Genomic DNA, 23528 nt, shown 5'->3' on the forward strand with positions numbered 1-23528 from the left:
GTGGTCAGTGATCGTTGGTGAGGCCTATGTATACAAAGAGACCCTTTTCCCCTCCGAGTATCCTTATTCGCGCCGAAAATGAGCATGCTGCCCTCTACGGCGAGAGGGTAGTAGACAAAATTACTAGTAATAATAATGATAATAATAATAGTGGCTACTTGTATAGCGCACAGGTCCACTTTTCAGTGCTCATGGCGCTTCAAAAATGAAAAGATATCATATATTTACATGCATATACATATTCAAACATTTCAACAAATAAGAAAATGGTAAACAAAAACAAATATAGTAAAGGAAACTAAAACCCAAAGAGCAATGTGGATTGAGTGAGAGTAGCAACATTAATAGAACATATCAGTGGAAGTTTGAGGAAAATCGGACAATCGATGCAAAAGTTGTTAAGTTTTGGTCCACTTTTTCTAATTCCCCTGGGCTGAACTTTCCTAGTTGCGGGCCTGACAGTCAGAGTGTATAATTAAATTAAACATGCAGTCGCACATGAAAAAATTGGGATGATACCAGAAGGGCAACTATCCACATTTTGATGATAACGTAACGGATCGTCCCATTAGAAAAAAAAAAGTAATATGTAATCAGTTACCGACATGAGCACTCTTTCTTAAATTTTAGACTCTTAATCAAAATTCAAAATTTGAACCGGCTATAAAAATATTACATCTGAAGTAATGTACTGCCAAAATCAATATCACCGGCATTTTATCTGATATTCACCGAAAATTTACCGAAATTAGAGATACGCGACGTGATAAGCGATACTGGCACACTGCAAGATTTCGTGCAGTAATTATGAATACTTAGATTTTTCTTGTGAGTCGTGGTGTGACATTAAATATGCGACTTTGTCACTTGTCGCGGTACAAGTTGCAGAGAAAGTGCATAACGAGTTCAAATTAATGACTGGCTCGCCAACCAAATAAGGAATTGTAGTGTGGACAAATAAGAAAGTTACGGCAGCATGACAAAACAACGGTCAGATCGTGTATCTGAAGGAAGATGGCGTCGATTCAACGCTATAGTTTCACTGCATCGTCCAACCAAGGAGGTATGAGAGAACCTCCTTGGTCCAACTATAAGGCCCAGTCGGCCGATACGGTGGGGTGGGGTGAAGGGTTAATGGTCCCCCCCCCCCCCCCCTTGGGGCCAGTAATTCTCAATCGACGGGAAGAACTCCGGGATAGTCATGGGTTTATTTGATTTTCAAATTATTATTTTTTTATTCCCCCAAATTTTTCATTGCTTGTATAGGCCTTTAGCGAGTGTACATGTATTGTGTAGAACCGCGGGGGGGGGGGGGGGTGGGGTGGGGGTGGGGGATGAGGAGGCCGTTGGACGCCTCCCCCCCCCCCCCTGCACCCCCCGAAAAACATTCGGCGGCATCTGGTGTGTGTGTGTGTGTGTGTGTGTGTGTGTGTGTGTGTGTATGTGTGTGCGTGCGTATGTGTGTGTGTGTGTATACTTCCATTTTTTTCTTCGGTAATTGCTGTAGGTCCTGAAACTTTGCCATTTTTTGTTAGGCCTATATTGAAACTTAAAAATGTATCATTATTTCATTTACCTTTAAATGAATTATCATTTTATGTTTGCACAGTACCAAAGCAAAGCTTGAATTGATGTTTCTTGTATTACATGATTGGAAGTGAATACTTGAAAAAAAAATGCGTTCAGTTGGAACTGCAGACCCCCCCCCCCCCCCCGTTCCGCGGCCCCGCTATTATGCACATCAGTGTCTTAATTCTATAGGCCTAAAAGAGTGCATCAGTAATCAAATAGGCTTGTATTTTATCATCCGGTAACCCTTTCAAATTCTGCAATAAACCAGGGAGGTGAGACTAAAAACCGTCAAAAATATCCTTTTTGTATAGTTTGGAGGACAACCGACGAACTGCAGCGCGGATTCGAGAGGCCTTCGAATACATGTACTGGTATAGGTACATGTATTGGGGGCCCGGGTTGGTCCCTGTCGATTCTACTACATTGTACTCAGCTGCCCATGTGCAAATGCCCATGAGTGAGCATGCACTATCAGATTACAGGACTATAAATTTGCATTTCCCTGAAGTGACTCGGGGAAGTACTTTTTAACGCCCCAATAAGTTCAAGAGCATTATAATGATGATGAAAAGTTTTGGCGGCCTGTTCCATTGCCGTTTGTCGGAAATAGAAAGGCAGCTGGGCAACGGGCTAGATTCATGTAATGAAAATAAATGAAACAAGATAAATACATATGATCATAATACATATACATGTATTGTCAGATTGAAACATTTCGAGTATTATAGACGATTATGACCGATGTCCTTATACGCCTACCTATTGATACAACTATCTGCATTTTATCTTCATTTAGTGAGGCATCCATATATAAGTAGGCCTATGTACAATGATTCTGGCTTGTTGATTTTGTTAGCAATGAGTAAAAGGGAGAGTAAATGATAAAGAGCAACAACATGGGAAGGAGACAGGAGAAAGAAAAAGAGAGAGAGAGAGAGAGAATCATGGCAGTATTCAGCAAGCACAGGAATACTACTATGGCCCGACGGCGTGTTTTTTTTAGACGGCACAGATTGGGGAAACTAAAAATTTATCGGGGACCCTATCCCTAAACCTAACCCTAATCCTAATCCTAACCCTAACCATCAAACCCTAACCCTAACCCTAACCCTAACCCTAACCCCAACCCTAACCCTAACCCTAACCATAACCATAACCAAAAACCCTAACCCAACGTTTTTCCCATAGGTTTAACACGCGCCATGCCCCAATCTGTGCCGTCTTAAAAAAAAACGCGGCCCGACGAACGGCCGTGGTTGCAATCAACCAATCAACTCTCAGCTACTAGTATTACTGCCAAAGCGTCGCATATTGCATCAACTATCGCCGGCTGGCTTGCCCCTTGCGAGGCGCGTGAGCTGCTATACTGCTGCTTGTCGGCAGTGTAGACGAACTTGTTCATTTTCCACTGCCGATTTCCATCGTCTTTTGGATATTTTATCCTCATCCAAAATCTTCAGCTCAATCTTGATGACATTCTGAGAGTCTGAGTATGAAAGTATAAGAATAAATACTGGTTTAAAGCCAACATTTTAAAGCAAATTGTTAGCATAAAACTAAACAGGGAAGCGGGAGAAAAATGTCATGTGACCAACGTTAACCAATAGTGATTGCCGTTTGTCTGTCTAAAAGAATGAATTTTCTGCTGATCCGCCATTGCTGTCGCTCGGAAAGCTCGGTGGTGTGAATTTGAATCTTGACTGTGGAATGGACACCAAGAGCCATCCGGCGCTGCAGGGCTGTCAGCAGCAAGTGCAGATTTCTTCTTGAGGGTATAAAGCTAATATTTTTGCCTTTTGTCCTCGAAATATATGTAAAAGTAATGAAATATAACACCAGAATAATGTCGGACCATGTCTATGACTGTCGTAGCCATGTAGTCTCGCGTACATGATAACGGAATCTGTGCGAGGCGTTCTGATTCCGAGAGAAAAATCACGAAAGTATTCCGATTGGATACATATTTAGGTTACCTACATTTCTCAGAGTATTCTATGAATGTTAGACAATAATTAGGTGTACTGTGTCGATCGTATTTATTGTGATAAAGAAGGATAACTTCGTTATTGGGTCAAGTCAGGAGACAATAGCGCATAGCTTTTTCTCGCCGTATATTGTGAACGGCCGTTGGCGCACTATACATCATCACACACAGACGTAGACCCGTGGCCATTGCCACGCCAAGACACGCTAAACCAGTGTAGCCGCTGTACAACCCTGCCTTACGTTCATGACCTGCCCCGTCTAACGTTAGATCTACTTCAGTGTGAAGCTGAAATTAGGTTGTTCCTGGTTACCTACAGTTATTAGAATATCTAGAGAACCTCTACATGCTGACTTTGTGACAGCCTGACCACCTGAAGAACTTGGGAATTCGTATTAACTCTGGCATTGCACATGTGGTAATGTATTGTGAAGATAGAATAAGTGACAATGCAATGTTTTAATAATGAGAGGTCTGACAATATGCAACAACGTTTAATTTATTCTATCTTAAAGTCTTTGAAAACAGACCTGGCTACTGTGGGGCTCTCCTGCAGTTTCAGTGAAATTTTTTACTTTGAATTGGGTGTTACTGTAGTGTTACACATCGGTAGACGTGTGTATCGTTACCAGCCAGGCGCAGGCCACACCTGCGTGTGTGGTTGTATGATGATTGAGGATACCACCTAGCAGTGGCACCTGTTGTCGCCCTATTGAAAGATCTGCAGCTTGTTCATTCCAAAAGTAGAAAAACAAATTCGCCTAAGGTTTGCCTCAAATATGCAATAAATACTGCAGTTTGGAATATCGTGACTGTCTTGTTGATTCTCATGTTCTGAATCTCCGTAGAGAAATAACGCCATTTTACTTTATGCACTTGTCAATGTAATGACGCACCCCACTACCCCCGGACATGGGTGCGTCATGGTCATTTTTTGACTGACCACACAGGGTATTTGACGCACCCTCACAGTCACTTTTTGATGGACCACACGGGGTTTTTGATGAACACCACAGTCACTTTTTTGACGGACAACACGGGGTTTTTGACGAACACCTCGGTCACTTTTTTGACGGACATCCTCGGTACATTTGACGCACCCCCGTAAATACTGAAACGATTTTTGCATACGTTTTGTTCAAGCAATTTCATTTTCTTTCGGTTCGTAAACACAATTTGTAAAAGTTTCGGCAAGTTTCCCTCACCCTGGCCCTGTAAGCACTGTACCGTCATTCACAGTACATCACTCTGCTGCTACGATTTTATGTATGTACTATGTGCATGCAATCCATACATGACTTGTCTGCAGATGCGCCGTATGTGCGCGGCCATTGCTAGTCTGGTACACATGGACGATGCGCGATGTAGTTTACGCTGCTCACTTGCGAATTGCACAGCGTAGCGAGTCTAGTCACGCACGCACCACTCGACTTACCTGCTACTTACACTGCAGGTACACACCACGCCACGGCATTCCCGCGAGCAGCAACAGCTGGTGTCGGAAAATGGCGGCGCAGTACAGCGTGTCGGCGATCGGCAAGTCCGACCGGCAAGTCCAACCGGCAAAATGCGTGCAGTTTTCCATAGCCAAGTGACGTACCATGACGCACCCCTCGGTTCAGAATAATGCGTGTTATTTTCCATAGCCAAGTGACGTACCATGACGCACCCCTCGGTCAAAAATTTGACCGACAATGATGGGATTTTGACGCACCCCTTGGTCAAAAATTTGACGGACATAACTGGTAAATTGATGCACACCTGGGTCACAAATTTGACAGACCAAACAAGGAAATGACGCACCCATGTCCGGGGGTAGTGGGGTGAGTCATTACATTGACAAGTGCATTAGAGTGTGTGCGATGCATTTTCTTTGCGCAGCTTTAAAACTTTAGAAGGTACTTGGGCCTACCTTGACATCGGCACCCCTTTCCTCCATGGGTAATAACTAATAAATACATGTGAATTTCACAGTCATGCGTCGCATTCGCAAGTCAATGTAACTAGAGTTTGTTAGTTTGTTTATGAGTTTGTTTTTTGTGTCTTCATTATTATTATTTTCATAGCTTATGGCGCTTAATCCCATGGCCACGCGTACTATTTTGTTCTATACGCTAACAGCTAGGGTCTAGAGGTATTTATGATATGCAGGCTGCCGATGTTAAGGTACCCTGCCGATACGTGGTACCCTTTATACATACATGTACAGTACAGTAGCCATTATTGCCCGAGTCACTGGATACAGATTACAGCCACACACAAGTGCAATGCAATGTACTACGATGGAAATCGCCTTTTTTCTTTCTTTCTTCTGGATGACTTTATTTTCGTTAGGTGGTTTCAAATTTATTCTCATCTTTTTTCTTTGCTTCTTCCAATCTTGTCACAAATGGTCATCAGTTTTAACTAGTAGACCTCTAGTGATCTACATTGTAGGTGATTTTTACAGGTTTCTCGAAGAAGATCTTACTTTGCAACCAAAGGCCTCGGGGGGTTTTGTGCATTGTAATTCCACAATCAACAGGCAGCCAGCCAGCTGCGCCGGCTCACAGCTTCATACCGCAGCAGTGGCTTGATGACAGCGCTAACTTGTGACCCCTGTGCAGTACACATGCTGTACATACTCGTACATAGTACAAGTACTTGGCATATGCACGCTCTTCGATAGTTGCAATACCAGTAATAAATGCTCATCCTTGCATTTATGTGTAGTGTTGACTCCATCCCGGCATTGCGATTGATCCTCGACAATTAAGAGTCCCCCAATCAGCTGTAATTACCTCTGCCAAGGGAGGAGGTTATGTTTTCATTATACCGTTTGTTTGTTTGTAAAATAACTCAAAAAGTTGTTAACGGATTGGAATGAAACTTGCAGGAAAAGTTGTAAATGACACAAGAACAGATGATTAAATTTTGGTAGTGATCTGGAAATTTTTATGGATTTTATGAAGGATTTTCGATATTTTGGCCGGTAGAGTCAATGAACCTTGGAGTTCAAGCTGCGCATTTTTGAGGTTTTCGTACGTGCACTAAAGTGCGTGCTCTAGTTTCTGCTATAGCGATGCGCGCCGCCCAGCTGAGGGTTGTATATTGGGAAATCGGGCGATTTTCAGCATGCTTGCGTATTGTTGGAAATCACTGATCTCTATGGAAGAACAAGAACATTGGTTGAAATTAGCTGCTTGGCGGAGGTCTGCGCTCTCAAGAGTGCTCTCTAGTTTTCTACTGAGTTTAGATCCATCTCATCAAATGACACAATGAGAATGGAATAAAAACAAATTGTAGCAAAATAAAGTTGTGTAGAACTTAGAAAGTAAAATTAGGTTATATTCATCACTTTGATTTGGGGAGATGGTGGTGTGGTATGTAATGTGTTCGTTTATTGCGTGTTACTGGGCAGGCCCCAGTGATTCCAATACGGCACAGCGGTATCCAACTTCTCTGTGTGTATTATTTATAAATGTGTGTGGCTGTATCCTCCAGCTTGGGCCATGGCTGCTACCACACACGTGTGGCTGGATGCAAAAACCTGCACCTACAGTATACATACAGTAGGTTCGATCTCACGTACCAAAATTTGACACTGCACAGATATGTAGATCTAGTGAGCAGGCGGTCAAATTTTGGACAATGTTACAGTCAAATTATGGGCGACTTGCTTTACTAGCTCACTTGCATTGCAAAAGTCTTGTACATTATATGTTTAGAACAATAGATGCCAATGTGAAAGTTTGTGATTATGATGTCCTAGAGTAGTAGAAAACTACACTCATAATAATTATCATTATGACTTCATGTTTGTACTACATTGTTAGGAATAGATGGTTTGACATTTAAATATTTTCACTTGGCCTTTTCTTCATTTGCAGGTAGAGCTACAAACAAAGTGCAGAACTGGCTTCGTCGTGACGCAGGTTGTGACCTGCAACCTTGCCATCGTTATTGGTGTCAGCAAATTTGATGCTCCAATAGGAAGCTCATAGCTCCGCCATGAAAACCGATTCTGTGAGTACATATTTGTTTGGCTCTATGATGAATGTTCTTTTGTTATCTTTGACATGATTTTACAAGTATTCAGTTTTTTTTGGTTTTTTTCTTGAGGTTGACAGTCTTTGGTAAGTGTTGTTTGTTTGTTTTTAGCTCACCTGAGCCAAAGGCTCAAGTGAGCTATTGCGATCGTCCTTCGTCCGGCGTCCGTCGTGCGTCGTCCGTCGTCCGTCGTCCGTCGTCCGTCGTGCGTCGTCCGTCGTGCGTCGTGCGTAAACTTTTTACATTTTCATCTTCTTCTTGAAAACCCCAAGACCGATTTTCATCAAACTTGGCAGGTAGCATCCCTAGGGGGTTAGGAACTCAATTTGTTAAAATGGGCACCATGCCCCACCCAGGGGGCCCCCAGGGGGGCCCAAACCTCCCAAAATTAAGGAATCTGTAAAAATCTTCTTCTCTAGAACCAGAAGTGATAGAGCTAAGTTAATACTATGAGTTAGTACATTGATGACTGTAGTTTCAAGTTTGTTCATGGCAGAATCAGGGGTGCCCCCCCCCCCCTTGGGACCCAGGGGAGGGGGGTGGGGAAGGGTTCTAATGGGGCCTAAATTGTACATTTTCATCTTCTTCTTGAGAACCCCATGACCCATTTTCACCAAACTTGGCAGGTAGCATCCCTAGGGGGTTAGGAACTCAATTTGTTAAAATGGGCACCATGCCCCACCCAGGGGGCCCTCAGGGGGCCCAAGCCCCCCAAAATTAAGGATTCTGCAAAATCTTCTTCTCTAGAACCAGAAGTGATAGTGCTTAGTTAATACTATGAGTTAGTACATTGATGACTGTAGTTTCAAGTTTGTTCATGGCAGAATCAGGGGTGCCCCCCTTGGGACCCAGGGGAGGGGGTGAGGAGGGGTCCTAATGGGGCCTAAATTGTACATTTTTATCGTCTTCTTGAGAACCCCATGACCCATTTTCACCAAACTTGGCAGGTAGCATCCCTAGGGGGTTAGGATCTCAATTTGTTAAAATGGGCACCATGCCCCACCCAGGGGGCCCCCAGGGGTCCCAAACCCCCCAAATGAAGGAATCTTTATAAATCTTCTCTAGAATCAGAAGTTATAGACCTGAGATAATACTATGAGTGAGTACATTAATGACTGTAGTTTCAAGTTTGTTCATAGGAGATCCAGGGGTGCCCCTCTTGGGTAGGGGGGGGGGGGTGGTTGGAAGGGTCCAAATGGGGGCCTGAATTGTACATTTTCATCTTCTTCCTGAAAACCTCATGATGGATTTTTGTCAAACTTGGCAGGTAGCATCCCTAGGGGGTCAGGATCTCAATTTATCAAAATGGGCACCATGCCCCACCCAGAGGGCCCCAGGGGGCCCCAATCCCCCCAAATTAAGGAATCTTAAAAAAAATTGGGCCTTTATTGTACATTTTCATCTTCTACTTGAGAATGCCTGGTCAAATTTTGGTAGAGCTGTGAATAATTTAGGTTAGTGACTGCGTGAAAGGTGAACTTGCGATACTCAGGTGAGCGCTAGACCCGCGGGTCTCTTGTTTAACAGATTTATTCACAAGTTTTTAGGGAAGAAATTCTATGCCTGTACATTAAATGTTTTCCCAAGTCACAGGAATGAGCTGGATAACAAGCCTCATGAATGGTAGGATTTTCAGTACATGTCACAACAAATAGATGAAAATAAAGTGAAATAGGATAGATACATGTAGGTGTACCTGGTCTATCTGGTGTATCCTTGTGTTCTCACCACCTTATGTATAAACTACTAGTATTACAATGCTGTTGTACTTGGCTAAAGGAAGTGAAGGGCATACAGGTAGTTGTAGCTAGTTGAGAGAACACATGTTCATACTCAGCTACTGTGTATTGTAATGTTCATATGCATATATCAACTGATGTTTAACCCCATTTCTGTCACATATGCCGTAGCCAGACTGCTCAGACATTTTGCAGTGCACAGACACAAGATTGTTGATGGCCATTTCTGATATTGACATTATTGTATGTGTCGTGTTATACATCATTTAAAAGCTTATGGTCTAAACTTTCATATTACATAATAATCCGAGTGAGGGCGCTCTTAAATTTAAATAGGACGCCCTCTTATGTCACATAATTATCATTGCAGACTTAGTTCTTCATGTTACCACCTCATTTCTTCACACAACATGCTCTTGCATCACAAAAAGGTCTCACAGATATTGTAGAGAATTTCTTCAGCTTTCAGATGATGTTTTTTTTTTTAATCAATAGCATCAGTACTTTTCAGTTTATGAACAAAAGTCTGTGGCAATTACAACCTAGATTTCACACATTTTGTGTAATTTCTGATTTTGTGAATGATGTTGGCCTGAAAGTAGATAAAGCGTGTTTGTATCTTGTCAAGCTGAAAATACAGATTGAATTGTGCTTATTATTTTAAATTTAGATTAATCTAGTCCTATGATATTGCCATAATGATAAGATAATCTAAGGATAAAAATTGTTGTTGAAAATATTCAGACTTCGGAGTGTCCATTCCAGGTGATCATATGGTAGTCTACGACTTTCTGCACTCTCCTCATTGAAACAGAATCAACTATCACAGCAGTCATTTTCTTTATGATAAACCTGCATTGAACTGAAGTTTCGCATAATGATGGTTTCCTATGTAATAATAATAAACAGTCAAACATACACCAACATCAAGACTTACAGCTTCAGGCGGCCAGCAGGAGGCTACTGTAACCCTATTGCTCCTTACACCTGCCCCACTGGCCCCGGCTAACTAGAGACCCATTGCACAGCTGTTAGTGCTGAGTAAACAGTTACAACTGCTGCACTGAATGTGCAGTGTTCATCTATTCTACAGATCATTTATGAGGCCGATATTACTGGAACTATACCCCTTCACAGAATGTAAAGATGTTGAAATCCCTATCCTGGGTGTTTTCACTTCCTATTTTACTATTTTGACTTACAATTGTAGATAAAATAGATGAAAATTGACCCATGTGTACGATCTTTTCATCGCACACGGCGATCTCTATTACAGTCCCACATATACAGATTCGTGCAAGTTCTCCACACAAGAAACGTATAGCAAAACTGTACACAATACATTACAGTCTGAATGCTAGTAAACATGGGCGGGGCCACCACAATTTCTTGGACTTTGAGAAGGCTTTCCTGATTGGTTGAAGGTGGGGAAGCTTTTTTCACACTGGATATCGTTTCCTTACACTGTTAGCCAATCACAAATGAGTTTATAGAGTGGTAGTGTCATAGCTTTTGAAGTAATCTGTCAATCAAAATAGGGCCGATAAAATTGGCTGAAGCATTTATATGGCAGGCTCTGGGCCGATTAGATCGGCCCGTGACACAGATAGGGTTAAATCATGTCCTAAAATCATTCTAAATCTTCCAAAGTTCCGATCTTAGCAGAGCTGTTCAACCGGCATCCATTACACTACGCTCTATAAGAAAAAGTGAAAGGACAATTAATCCATGGTGATTTTGATTCAGAGGAAGCTGAGAGATTACATGTATACTGCAAAGTATTGGTAGTGTTATGTGAATTTGTCAATCTATGTAATGTAATGTATGTCACATTGTTTGTGGCAACCTCATGTTTTCTACATGATAAATGCTTTTTATTATGAGTTGCAGTACTGGTTGAGGTGAGGATTCAGCTTTTAACATTTTGCGAGATCATAATTTCAAAATCACTCTATGAAATGTTGAAGAGCATATAATTCTATGGGGAATCAAAAGTTTATTTGATGAAAATTGGTTTTGAAGTGACTGAGATTCAAAAACAAGGTAAAACAGAGAGATCCTAATAAAAGTCAAGGCCTGTTACATTTTATTAGGATCGCCTTTTTTTTAATATCTCAGCCATTTGAAGACCGATTTTCATCAAATAAACTGTGAATTCCTCTAAGAATTACATGTTCTTTCATATTTGATAAGAGGTTTGTCATTATCTCACAAACACACACATAAAAAAGTTGGAAACCTGCCGCCCCGTCCAAACCAAAAACTGTACCATCCCTTTAATTACAACTTGTTGGACATTTTCATGTGTTGTTCATTCACGGTCATAAAGGTCTAATCCAATATTAACAACTTTAACTTGTACGGAAAAGTCAAGAAATCGTAATCAAAGGTGAGATCCACCTTCTATTAGCGTCGCTGTGTTTTATTTTGTTCTTGGATATGTCTTGTCCATTTCAAAACAGATTTCATCAAATAAACTTTGAATTCCTCTTAAGAATTGTATGATCTTTAGTATTTCATAAGTGATTTCCAATTATCTCTAAAGTTCAAATCTGAATCCTGTACCTGAACCAAAACGGTACCCTCCCTTTAACGTGTGAAACATTACAAAGGCATGATAGTTGGGATACTACATGTGCCTACAAGACTAGTGGAAGTGAAAAATCACACACATGGTAATGCACATGGTGCCCGTACACACAAAGCAGATTTTCATCGGTATATCACTCATACACACTGATGGAACCCAAGTGAATTGAGCTTGGCGGAGAGCAAGATCGACAAGAACAGTTTCATGTGTATGACTCCTGTGTGTAATACATTTAGCACTTGCTCATTACATCGATTTAAATGGTATTTAAAAAAAAAAAAAAAACAATTTTGTAGGAAAATTGAAATGAATCATTGACATAAAATTCTACATACAGTGTATGATGAAATCATTATTTTCCATAATCAAAGCTCATTGGACATTTTGATTTTTGTGGAAGATTTGGGCAGGTTTAACAGTATTATAACTTTCTAAAAGTTTGAAGATGATGATTCAATCAAAGAGTTTTGTTTAGCAATTGCATTGCCATGTTTAAATTTACATCCTGAACAATTTGCACAAGCAAGGCTCATGTGAAACAAAAGCCCTGTAAGGGATGAAAATAAAATTTCAGTTTACTTTCTTGCTGGTCAAATTTGAAGAAAATACATCAAGTCAGCACACTGTCCGTGATCTCTGCAATATTTTCACACGTCTCTCTGGCTTTGCCTTGGGCAGTCCTCCAATTTCAAGTTCAAAGTTCAAGATTAAAATCCAAGACAGTAACCAATCTTTTGCCAAAATTTAGTAAGTTGAATTGAAAAGCCTGTCACAGGGGGAAAAAAGTCTCCAACATTGAGACCATAGAATCAATGCATAGAAAAATCCAATTGGTAGAAATCCAATCTCAACAATTGAAGCAAGATTAAGAGACGTTAGCTGTACTCTAGTAGAAGAAGTCTGTGAGTTTATTATTATTTTCAATGCTGGTCCTGCCAATACTTCTCTGCATTGCTGTCATCCATGTCTTGGATGGTGTTAAGGCTTGCATCTGCCATAGCTTTGAGAATCCTGTCTCTTGAAACTTTTCATTGATGATTTCTGGCTGATGGCGGATGTTCTTATGGACTCTTATCATCCAAGTGGTATGGATGGGCTTGATTACCGATGTATGAAGGTCGATGTCCATGACAATCACGTTAATTGTGAGCCCTGCCTTTTCCCCATCAGCCACCTTTAGGGAATACCACTGACTGAATTGGGCTTGCATTTCCGTTTTGTACATTTTGATCACTGTGGTGTTAAAGGGCTGAAGGAAGTCTCTCAATGTAGCGGGATGAAGATATGAAGCCCATGCCACTTGTTAGTCACAAAAGTCCTTGGTTTGATTGTCTTGGTACACATTGAAAATGAGCAGCGGTTTTGTTCTGCGGGTGTGTAGAGTTTTCCATAGGTCTTCTTGACGCAAAAGCATGTGATGGTGTCCATGTGTACTGGGTCATGCTGACTGAGGTGCTCTAATGAGACTCAGTCTGGGCGATGTCCTAGTCGTCATTGGAGGCAATGTTAGATGCCTCTGCTCAGCCTTGTCTTGGTTGATGAATTGTCATGGAAGGAAGTTGCCATCCAGAGCATAAGCCAGAAGTGCAGTTTATCGCCTCTTGTCATTACTTGCTTCTCTCCCTTTGGGTGCATCATTCGATAAGACCCTAGAACAATGCCTACAGCTGTTTGATCCCTATTTATCACGAGGATGTGTGGCACATCAAACTTCTGTACTCTCCTTCCTACATCTTGTATCCATAATCCTCCCGCGGAATCGGCCTGATCTGTCATCCATGTCATCTTTGCGATGTTTGATACCCGCAGTTTCCTTTCTTTTAGAGCATCTGTAAAACATGGTGTGTATCCACATTTTGTCAATGATGATTGAAATCCCGTGTTCAGCCAGGATGGGTGGTTTCCGTTTGGCAGACTTCAGCAATCCGTTAGCTCCAGCAAGGACAAGCTTGGAGCTACACAGTGTAATGCAGCCTTCACTCTTCTGTACAACTTGGATGAACTGCTTGACCTTTTCATCCTACTCCTGCCCAAGGAAAAGAGGTCATTCCTGTCCTCCTGTAGGAGTTAATAGTGCACATCATCAAGAAATGACTTCAGTTTCTTGAGATACATAATGTCCTTCATCCCCCTGATGGTGCCCTCATTCACCTCCTTTAATACCAAGTTCCATGATGATATTTCTCCATGCTGCTTGCCACACTATTCGCTGCCACAAACCTTCCTATCGTAGCTTTGAGTTCACCTCTGTTTGCCCCATATGGGCTTCAGGGGTTTCTTTTGGGGGATTCCTCACCCTCAATTTTCTCATTCACAAACCTGACAGGTGCAGATAGCAGGCTACACTGTATGAACAGAATTGGTAGGGTTAGGTATTGTTACGGGCTGGTCATGTAAAGGTTTTAAATAACAAAATATGTTGACAAACAAACGATTGGTAGAAGATGACAATATCCTCGGTCATATTCATGAGTGAACATAATGGGCATGAATAGAAATTTGCATATATGAATAGAGCTAGAAGTACTGCGCCGAGTGCTACATTAGCTGTGTTCAGACGGAGGAAGTTTTGGTCGGAGTAACTTCGGAGGAAGAGTCGGAGGAAGCTTGGTCGCAGTAACTTCGGAGGATAGGTCGGAGTAGTGCCCATCTGAACAAGGTCGTGGTAACTTCCTCCGATCGGAGGAACTTACCACGACCTCTTCCTCCGAACAAGATACTCCTGAGTTTTCTCAGGAGTATCTCACTACCACGACTAGCCGGTCGGAGTAAATTGCCCGTGCGGACAAGCCCTCGGAGTATCTATGAACTTACATGCCTTACGACCTACATGTAGGTAAAACGTCCTGGGTCAAATCGCAATGTTGACATTTTGTGACTACACGTGCGCGTGTAGTGCAATTCTAACCTAGCAGAGACTCCAACTCTCCCGTTTTCGACGGGAAATCTCCCGCCGAAAACCCATTTTTGCAAAATCTCCCGTTCTCCCGCTTGAGATTTAATTTCTCCCGCCCTGGCTCTGTGTCTCCCGTTGGAAAGGGTTTCTTACTTATTGCTATTGTATGTTGAAAAAATAAGCCTTAGATAGCACCAGAGAGCATCTAGAACCCTAGGAACTTGGCGCTTCGCACATATCAACTTGGAGTCTCCCGTTTGCTAGGGGTTTCAGGCGGGAGAATCTCCAGATCAGAAGGTGCTTTGAGTTGGAGTCTCTGACCTAGTCGATTGCGACGAAGAAGCTAGCGCTTACCGTATTCGCCGGCGCAAAGGCCGCAGCGCCATATAAGCCGCACCCCCAATTTGTGCAACGCAAAAAATTATATACTAACAAGTAGGGTGAAAACTTGATGCTTGAAGATGAACAATGAAGACACTTTACGGTAAAAAAATACTTAACATGGAAATAAACGAGTGGGTACCATACAAAATACGATGTTCTCGCACACACGTAGATACATCGTTCAGTCGAAAAACTCAAACAAAAACTCACCTCCAAATTTTTACCAATGAGGTAATAACTAACAAAAATGAACAAAACACGCTCAGAAGTACGATTGTACTCTGAAAATAAGGTATAATGATACGAAAGCAAAAGAGAGAAAATGAGAGAAAGGGACAGTCTAGAGAACATACGCCACAGATCGTACAACGATCTTCGATTGTGCGAGTCGCTAGTCGAGTCACATTGTATAGACAGGTGGTTGTCTGTACAGTCATAGACAGGTACATAATTGTAATAGACAGGTATTCATGTAATAGACAGGTAATCATGTAATAGACAGGTACTACGGTACATTGTCATAGACAGGTACATTGTAATAGACAGGTAATCATGTAATAGACAGGTTCTGACAAACACTATTAGTTAGCATAGTGCTACGCATTGAGCTTAAGTTTTATTTTTGCCTCATTAAAATTTCATAGAAAAGACAAAGAGGACATACTGATGAGGAAAGTCAAGTTGTGAAACAAACACGGAATGCAGCTTTGCTTGTAAGATTTGTATACCGGTATTCATATCATCAGGGGATGGTTGCCTCCTTGGTTGGTTGCCTATTGTGTAGTCCCATACATGTATAAATGTGTTAGTTTTTACTCCCGATTTGCCGGGTTGCAGAGACCAGTTTTGGTTTTGCCGCCAGAAAGGCCGCACCCCAACTTTTCATTTTTATTTTTCTGAAAAATACTGTGGCCTATACGCCGGCGAATATGGTATGCAGAAATTTCCATCAACAAGAATGGAGAAGACAAATATGCCACTGGTAAAAAACAATCGCATGGTCGAGTGCTGCCGAGTGCTACTCGACGAGCGCGGCGCTACCACTTCCGGAAGTTACACCGACCCTCGCACATAAATTGGTCGGAGTTTCTTCCCACGACCGTCGTGTGGACACACGGGTCGTGGTAAGATGTGCATTAATTTGAATTTTAATTGCCGTGCCATAGAATTTTACTCCGACTAGAAATACGTCTGAACATGGCTATTATCACATGACGTGCATAGGTGTTTTCCCAAGCTTTACACCCAGTCAGATACAATCGACCTTGCACACTTATATGTACATTCTTGTGTACATATATATGTACCTTCACAGCGCAACATACAGAAGATCTGTCATTAGTGTGTTGTTGTGCCCCTGGTATCATTATAGACATCATGGGCCACACAGTGTGCTAGACCATACATGTACCTATAATAAAAATACAGATCTATGTATACTCGTAATGTAGTTGTGTGCAATCCAGCACTGCTGGTATGGCTTTTTGTACTCCCGCATACACGAAGTGTATAAGGGAGTACATAGGAATCAGCGTGTGGTCGGTCGAGCGGTCCGTTGCAAATCTTGCGCCGCAAACTCCTTCTGCAGTTTTGAAAGAATTTAGGTGAAACTTATGATACAACTGTACGTGACATTGAATTTGAGGTGTAAATGTAGATGTGCAAGACATGTTTTTTGTGTTTGTAGGAGAAATTGTTGCCATGGTTACCACAATTTTTCATAAAAATTGTGAAGTGCATTTATTTCAAATTTGGTTTGTATAATGATTTACAATGTAAGGTGTAGTTATGCAAGACACTCTTTGTGTTTGTACCCAACAAGGTACACTGTATTGACATGGTACGCTGTTGTACGTCCTGCATATTTTCTTGAAAATCTTGTGGAGTGAACTACTTCCACAACAGGGAATAATTTTCCTGGTATCGCATCGCAATTCGCTGTGCATTTTATACTACTGCTACACAAACTAACTTTTGTGTTGCAGTTTTCTTAGAAGTGTACAGAATACCATTTGAAATATTATTCATCAGCTGAGATTGCTAATCAAATTTGAGTTGGAAAATTATTCCCTGCACAATTGTGGAGCAATTAAAATCAAATTTGGGTGGACATTATGGCGTTGAGGTATAGATGTGGAAGACCTGATTTTTGTATTTGCCAGACAAAGCATTGCCATGGTAACCACAATTTTACCAAAACCTTGTGACGTTTGGATATTTCTACATAAACTTCAATTAAAAACAAGAAGGAGCGTGGTAGACCTGATCGAACTCACAAGGTACTCACAAGGTACTACTACACACACACACACACAAACAGAACCTTTTATCAAACCCTGGTTCAATTCCTTTTCATAAGAGTCAGAGCTGTTGGAGCAGGGGTATTAATCACCTGAAGTGATAGTTCTATTTTTTTATTTTTTTTTTACTCTTACAGGCCTTGAAATACGATTTTGAAGGGGCAAGGCCATTTAGAGAAGGGCACTTTTTCCAAGAGGCCAGGGCACTTAGGTCAGTCAGAGGGGCACCAAGGCCACATTGGAAAGGGCATGTTGGGTGTTTATACGTGATGTGAATGCCCCATAGAGCTGTATGCTATCGACCGTGCTGCTACACTCCAGCAGCGCACACACACGTAAGATCTCTCCGCAGCAGACGACGTTAGGCAGTAGGCCATACGCAATACGATGTAGGTTCTGTAATACAGTACGTTCTCAACGCGTACGCCGCGCTCGCTTTGGAGCACTTCCGGCACCATTTTGCTTTGAGCATGCGGGCATGAATGCAGAGCGAGAGAGATGACAATGCTCGCAGCCGTCCGACAGGCCTGGCATTTTTTAGCATGGTTTGCAACCACTTGCTCCGGCCCGCCGCTGCCTAGCTAGTAAATCTATGGCCGCTGGGCTGCGGAGGCAGTCGGGACGGTAAAAGCCGGTCGGGCATACATGTACGTAGACTTCCACACGTATCTTGGAAAGATACTTTGAGTTTGAATCAGATATATTGGGACGCGAGTGAACTGAAGGTATGATATTTGAGATCAGGAAAGTTGTTCAAGCTTATTGAAGTGTAGACGTTGAGAAAGGGCATATTATACGTCATAAATATTTACTTTCATTCTAAAAGGGCACCACGGCCACAAGAAAAAGGGCACATTTTTGGGGGGCCGTAACTTTGATCAAGGAAAAAAAGGCATTGCGGCCAACGAGAGGGGCACCGACGGCCATGGCCGTCGGTGGCCGTCAGTTAAATCGAGGCCTGCTCTTAGGAATTATATTTTTGTGCCTTTTTTTCATGGTTCAGAGACGATTCGCAAAATTCACAGAGAAAAGCTCTATAAAAATTTCAGCTTTTACAGTGAGTGGTTCTAGACTACAATGACTTATTAATGTGTCAACAGCTTTTTGAAGCAAAATATATTGTGAGTACCGGTAGTGATTTTATTTCTCACTTAATAAGTATGTTATTAACAGTTCAGCATAGTTTGTATGCATAATGTTTTTGAGTGCTCAATCCCTAGAGAGACCAGTGAAACGTGAAATTCTCAATGACAGTAAAATTGATTTTAAAATATCCCAAGCAGATGCTATGTGTCCTTTTGTGTCATTTTCTGAATTGATTGTAATCAAGGGATTGGAATTCTCTGTTTGACCAACCCAACAAAGTTTTGAAGAACTTGCTGGTTAACAAAAGTATTTAAGTGGATTATGATACATTGTACTAAAGAGAAAAGCTATCTTTACCAGTACTTCTTTTCTTAAGGTGTTTGTACACATGTAGTCCGGTGTGACATTGTTCTACTATTTTGAAATGATGTTGAATCTACTCTTATTTAGACTGGCTAACCCCCTGCAGGCCACATTTCATTTATTTATTTTTTTCATAAATTTGGACTTCATTGAATCTTGTTCTGAAAGTTACATTTCATGTTCACATGGATGGACCAAAGAATAGGTAAATGAATAATAAGTCAGCAGGCTTTGATTTGTCTGCCTGTTTAATCTAGCTTTAACTAATAATCAAATTGATAAGGACTGAAAATGTTGCAGTAATTGTATGATTGTTTACCCGATGAACCAAGAATACATGACTCTACAGATTTGAAGAGATGCTATGAAAAAGTATACAAGCTGTCGTTGAAATCCATTTGTACATGTAGAGAGTCTGTGAATGGTTAACCCTATCTCTGTCACATAGACGAAGCCAGAATGCTCAGACATTTTGCAGTGCGCAGACATGGGATTGTTGTTGGCCAGTTCTGGTTGTTATTATTGACATTAATGTGTTATGTGTTATGTTATACATCATTTGAAAGCTTATGGTCTATACTTTCATATTACATAATAATCTGAGTGAGGGCGCCCTCAAATTTTAAGTAGGACGCCCTCTTATGTCACATAATTATCTTTGCAGACTTACTTGTACATGTTACCACCTCATTTTCTCACACAACATGCTCTTTATATCCCAAAAGGGTCTATACAAATGTTGTAGAGAATTTATTCAGCTTTCTGATGATATGATTTTTTCGTCAGTAGCATTAGTACTTTTCATTTTATGAACAAAAGTGTGTGGCAAGTACAACCTACATTTTACACACTTCGCACAATTTCGGATTTTATGAATGAAATGTTGGCATGAAAGTAGATAAAGCGTGCTAACATCTGGTCAGGATGAAAATATTAATTGATTATACGGCTTTTACTTGTAGTTTAGATTATTCGTGTCCTACATGTATAATACAGATCTGTATTGCCATTAATGATAAGATAATCTAAGGGTAAAAATTGTCACTGAAAATATTCAGTCTTCAGAATGTCCATTCCTGTCGAGTGTGCTAGACTCCTCTGCACTCTCCCCATTGAAACAGAATTGAACTATCACTGCAGTCATTTGCTTTATGACAAACCTACATTGAACATAAGTTTCATAAAGTAATGGTTTATTAGATAATGATCGACAGTCAAACATACCTCAGCTTCTAAGCTTCGAGACGGAGACTGTGCAGCTTCGGGTAGGAGGCTACTGTACCCTTATTGCTCCTAGCACCCTGCCCCGCCAGCCCCGGCTACGTAACTAGAGACCCATTGCACCGCTGTTAGTGCTGAGTAAACAGCTACAACTGCTGCACTGAATGTGCAGTGTTCATTTATTCTACAGTTCATTTATGAGGCCGATATCACTGAAACTATACCCCTTCACAGAATTCAAAGATGTTGAAATTCCTATCCTGAATGTTTTCACTTCATATTTTACTATATTGACTTGGATGAAATGGATGAAAATTGACCCATGTGTACGATCTTTTCATCGCACACGGCGATCCTCTTACAGTCCCACATATACAGATTCGTGTAGGTTCTCCACACAAGAAACCTATAGCAAAACTGTACACAATACATTGCAGTCTGAATGCAAATAAACATGGGCGGGGCCACCACAATTTCTTTGACTTTGAGAAGGCTTTCCTGATTGGTTGAAGGTGGGGAAGCTTTTTTTCACACTGGATAGCGTTTCCTTACAGTGTCAGCCAATCGCAAATGAGTTTATAGAGTGGTAGTGTCATAGCCTTTGAAGTAATCTGTCAATCAAAATAGGGCCGATGAGATCGGCCGTAGCATTTACATGGCAGGTTTTGGGCCGATTTAATCGGCCCGTGACACAGATAGGGTTAATACAGGGAGGTGCTAGAGAAGGAGAGACAACTACTGCTCTCCTTTGAAGTCATGCGCGGCACCGCCGAGAAGTTATGCTTTCAACTATAGATGTGACCCATTTGCTTTGACAAAAGAGAGCATCATTAATCGGGACTAGCGCGCTCACATCTAGACTTGCCCCTACAGCAATTCGCTCTCTCTTTCAGTGTGATGGCAACAATGAATTTGTGTACCTTGAATTGAGAGTGCTCAGCGAATCAAAATGTAGTGTGCAGTGTAAAACTGACAATTTTAACAGCCAATAGTTTAAAAGCACGCTGGAACAAGCTTTAGCGGAGTACTTTATTTGAAAGATCAAAATATCCCAGATTAAAAGATAGAAAACTAACATGCGGAATTGTGCGCATTGTAGAAAAAATATTAGGTTTTTAAGAGGCCCTAATTTTCATTTCATTTCGATTTGCGCATAATGAAGAAACTAGAAATACAATATTAATTGTACATGTTTATAATATTGAATTCTTTCGTAAACTATTCTAAAGCAATTCGAGTATTTCATTTGAAATTTTACGGTGAAATAAAACTTGTAATTCAACGAAAGGTGAAATGCGTTCTTCGTCTTCAAACTTTGTCTTGCAACTAGAGCGGTGCCGAGCATGACTTAAAAGCGTAGTGGAATGCTAGACATCCCATTGTAACGCCTTGAACCCAAACGTGTGTTTGCATTAATTACATGTACGAAGAGTTGCCACTCCGTCTCTTTAACACCTCCCTGGTTAATAGTTCATTACCACAGTATGCCACCGATTTGCATTTGTGAGATGTGCATTGGATTTGTGGCATGTACATGTACTGTACGCTGGAGAGGTACTGTGCCATTTACTACAGAGTTTCTTGAATTGTGTACTCATGATTTTGTATTTATTATTCTTCGATTAGAAGACATGTCTTTATTATACAATGTGTACGGTGTATCTACAACCGTGTATGGTCTGCCATTGCATCGCAGATTCTCAGATATTGAATGTATACAGTGTACATGTATGATCTTCTTTTGCTTACACTTCTAGCCATTCATGCAACATTGTACTGTGATGTGCATACAAGTATCGGATGATCTGTACAATGCACAGGCTTGAGTTGATTGGGCAGAATTGGATCCATGAATTAAATATGGAATGGATGAAACCCATTCAGATGCACATACGTCTTAGATTATTTCCAAATTTAAAGGCTGATTCCGGACGCTGGTCAGTCAAAAGTTAGTCTGATACAATGTAGACAGTAAACGGTTATAAGGACAACAGTGACAATTTGTTCAAAATTGGATAGAGGTTAAGGAATTAATGGAATTACAGTATGAAGGTATAGGTGTAAGCTAATTTTCTCAGAACAGTTCTTGAACAGGCGGATTAAAGTTGTGTGTACAGCACTGTATTACATAAATTTTGACTCAGTCATGGTATACAGTGTACCTACAATTGTACTTCTTACCTATCAATGTGAAGGAAGGTCAGGTGTACAAACTGACCAGTGATCCTGTGTATGGCAATCATTGATAGCATTAGAGCTTGACAAGGACTTTCAAGATCTGAGCGAAACTCGGTACAATGTACATTGTAAATGGACATTTCCACATTAGCATTTCAGGGATGTCACTTTCTTTTCTGTTTCCAATGTGCATTACCCCCCCCCCCCCAAGTACAATACCATAATTTAGAGTACTTTAATGAGAAATAACTTTGCCCCAAAATTGCTCCAAAGAAGCCATTTACATGTATGTAGTGACATACTGTAGGAAGGTCAAATAATGAATGCTCATTGAAACTTTGTTGTTTTTGAACTGAATGGCCAAATATTGATTAGCTCAGCTTTAAAATTCAATTGAACATTACATTAAAAAACCATTATATAGACTATAGTGTGTAATGTACTGTTGTAACATGGACAGACAAAATTGTTGCATTTTTACCTCCGCCAAGGAAGGAGGTTAACTCTTTATGTGCCATGGTGGAAACCCCCTATGTGCCACATTACTCTGAGACATCAATGTAGTCATGCTTTGAGAAAACATTTTTTTTTTAGTCTATACTCTATATAACTTCTATAGATTTCTATTCAGCTGGACATGCAGTGAGCAAAGTTGTAGAAAAAATGCCAAGCTTTGCTCTGATGAAAATTGCATGATAAATCGATAATTTTTATGCCTCCGCCACGAAGTGGTGCCGGAGGCATTACCGGTATGTTTTTGGGCTGTCCTTCCGTCCCTCCGTAATGAATTTTGTGGACAGCGTAACTAAAAAACCTTTCGAGGTATCCTAATGAAACTTGACATGTATGTGTATTAGGGGGTGAAGTTGTGCCTATGAACTTTTGGGTGCACATGCTCAAGGTCAAAGGTTAAAAAGTTTAGCGGTCTGTCACGGGCAGAGCACGGTCATCTGACGCGTGTTAGGCGTTGGTATCACGGGAAATAGCGTGTGTTTAGCGGCTTATCACTGACAAATGGATTTTTCTGCGTACATACACGTGGCTGGACGTGGTTAGCCGTGCTTAGGCAGTGCTTCAGCAGTGGAACAGCCGCCAACGGCCATACCCCGTACAAAGCACGGCCAAACGAAAATTGACCAAAAAAATACCACATACGACCACGTCCACCAGATTTTCATAACTTTTT

At 41.1% G+C, this 23528-nt stretch overlaps 1 protein-coding gene across 1 annotated transcript in view; it reads left to right on the plus strand.

Moving 5' to 3' along the window:
* The first annotated feature begins 3209 nt into the window (after positions 1–3209).
* The window catches only part of LOC139744697 (homeotic protein female sterile-like), a 55992-nt gene continuing 35673 nt past the window's right edge, over positions 3210–23528 (plus strand). The window contains exons 1-2 of the mRNA XM_071655120.1: positions 3210–3344; positions 7426–7561. Coding sequence (XP_071511221.1) covers positions 7547–7561 — 15 coding nt within the window. The 5' untranslated portion in view covers positions 3210–3344; positions 7426–7546. The remainder of the gene's footprint in view (positions 3345–7425; positions 7562–23528) is intronic.

This window comes from Diadema antillarum, unplaced genomic scaffold (assembly GCF_040938485.1).
Source record: "Diadema antillarum isolate AM-2024a unplaced genomic scaffold, OU_Dant_1.0 seq00001204_RagTag, whole genome shotgun sequence".
Classification (NCBI taxonomy): Eukaryota; Metazoa; Echinodermata; class Echinoidea; order Diadematoida; family Diadematidae; genus Diadema; species Diadema antillarum.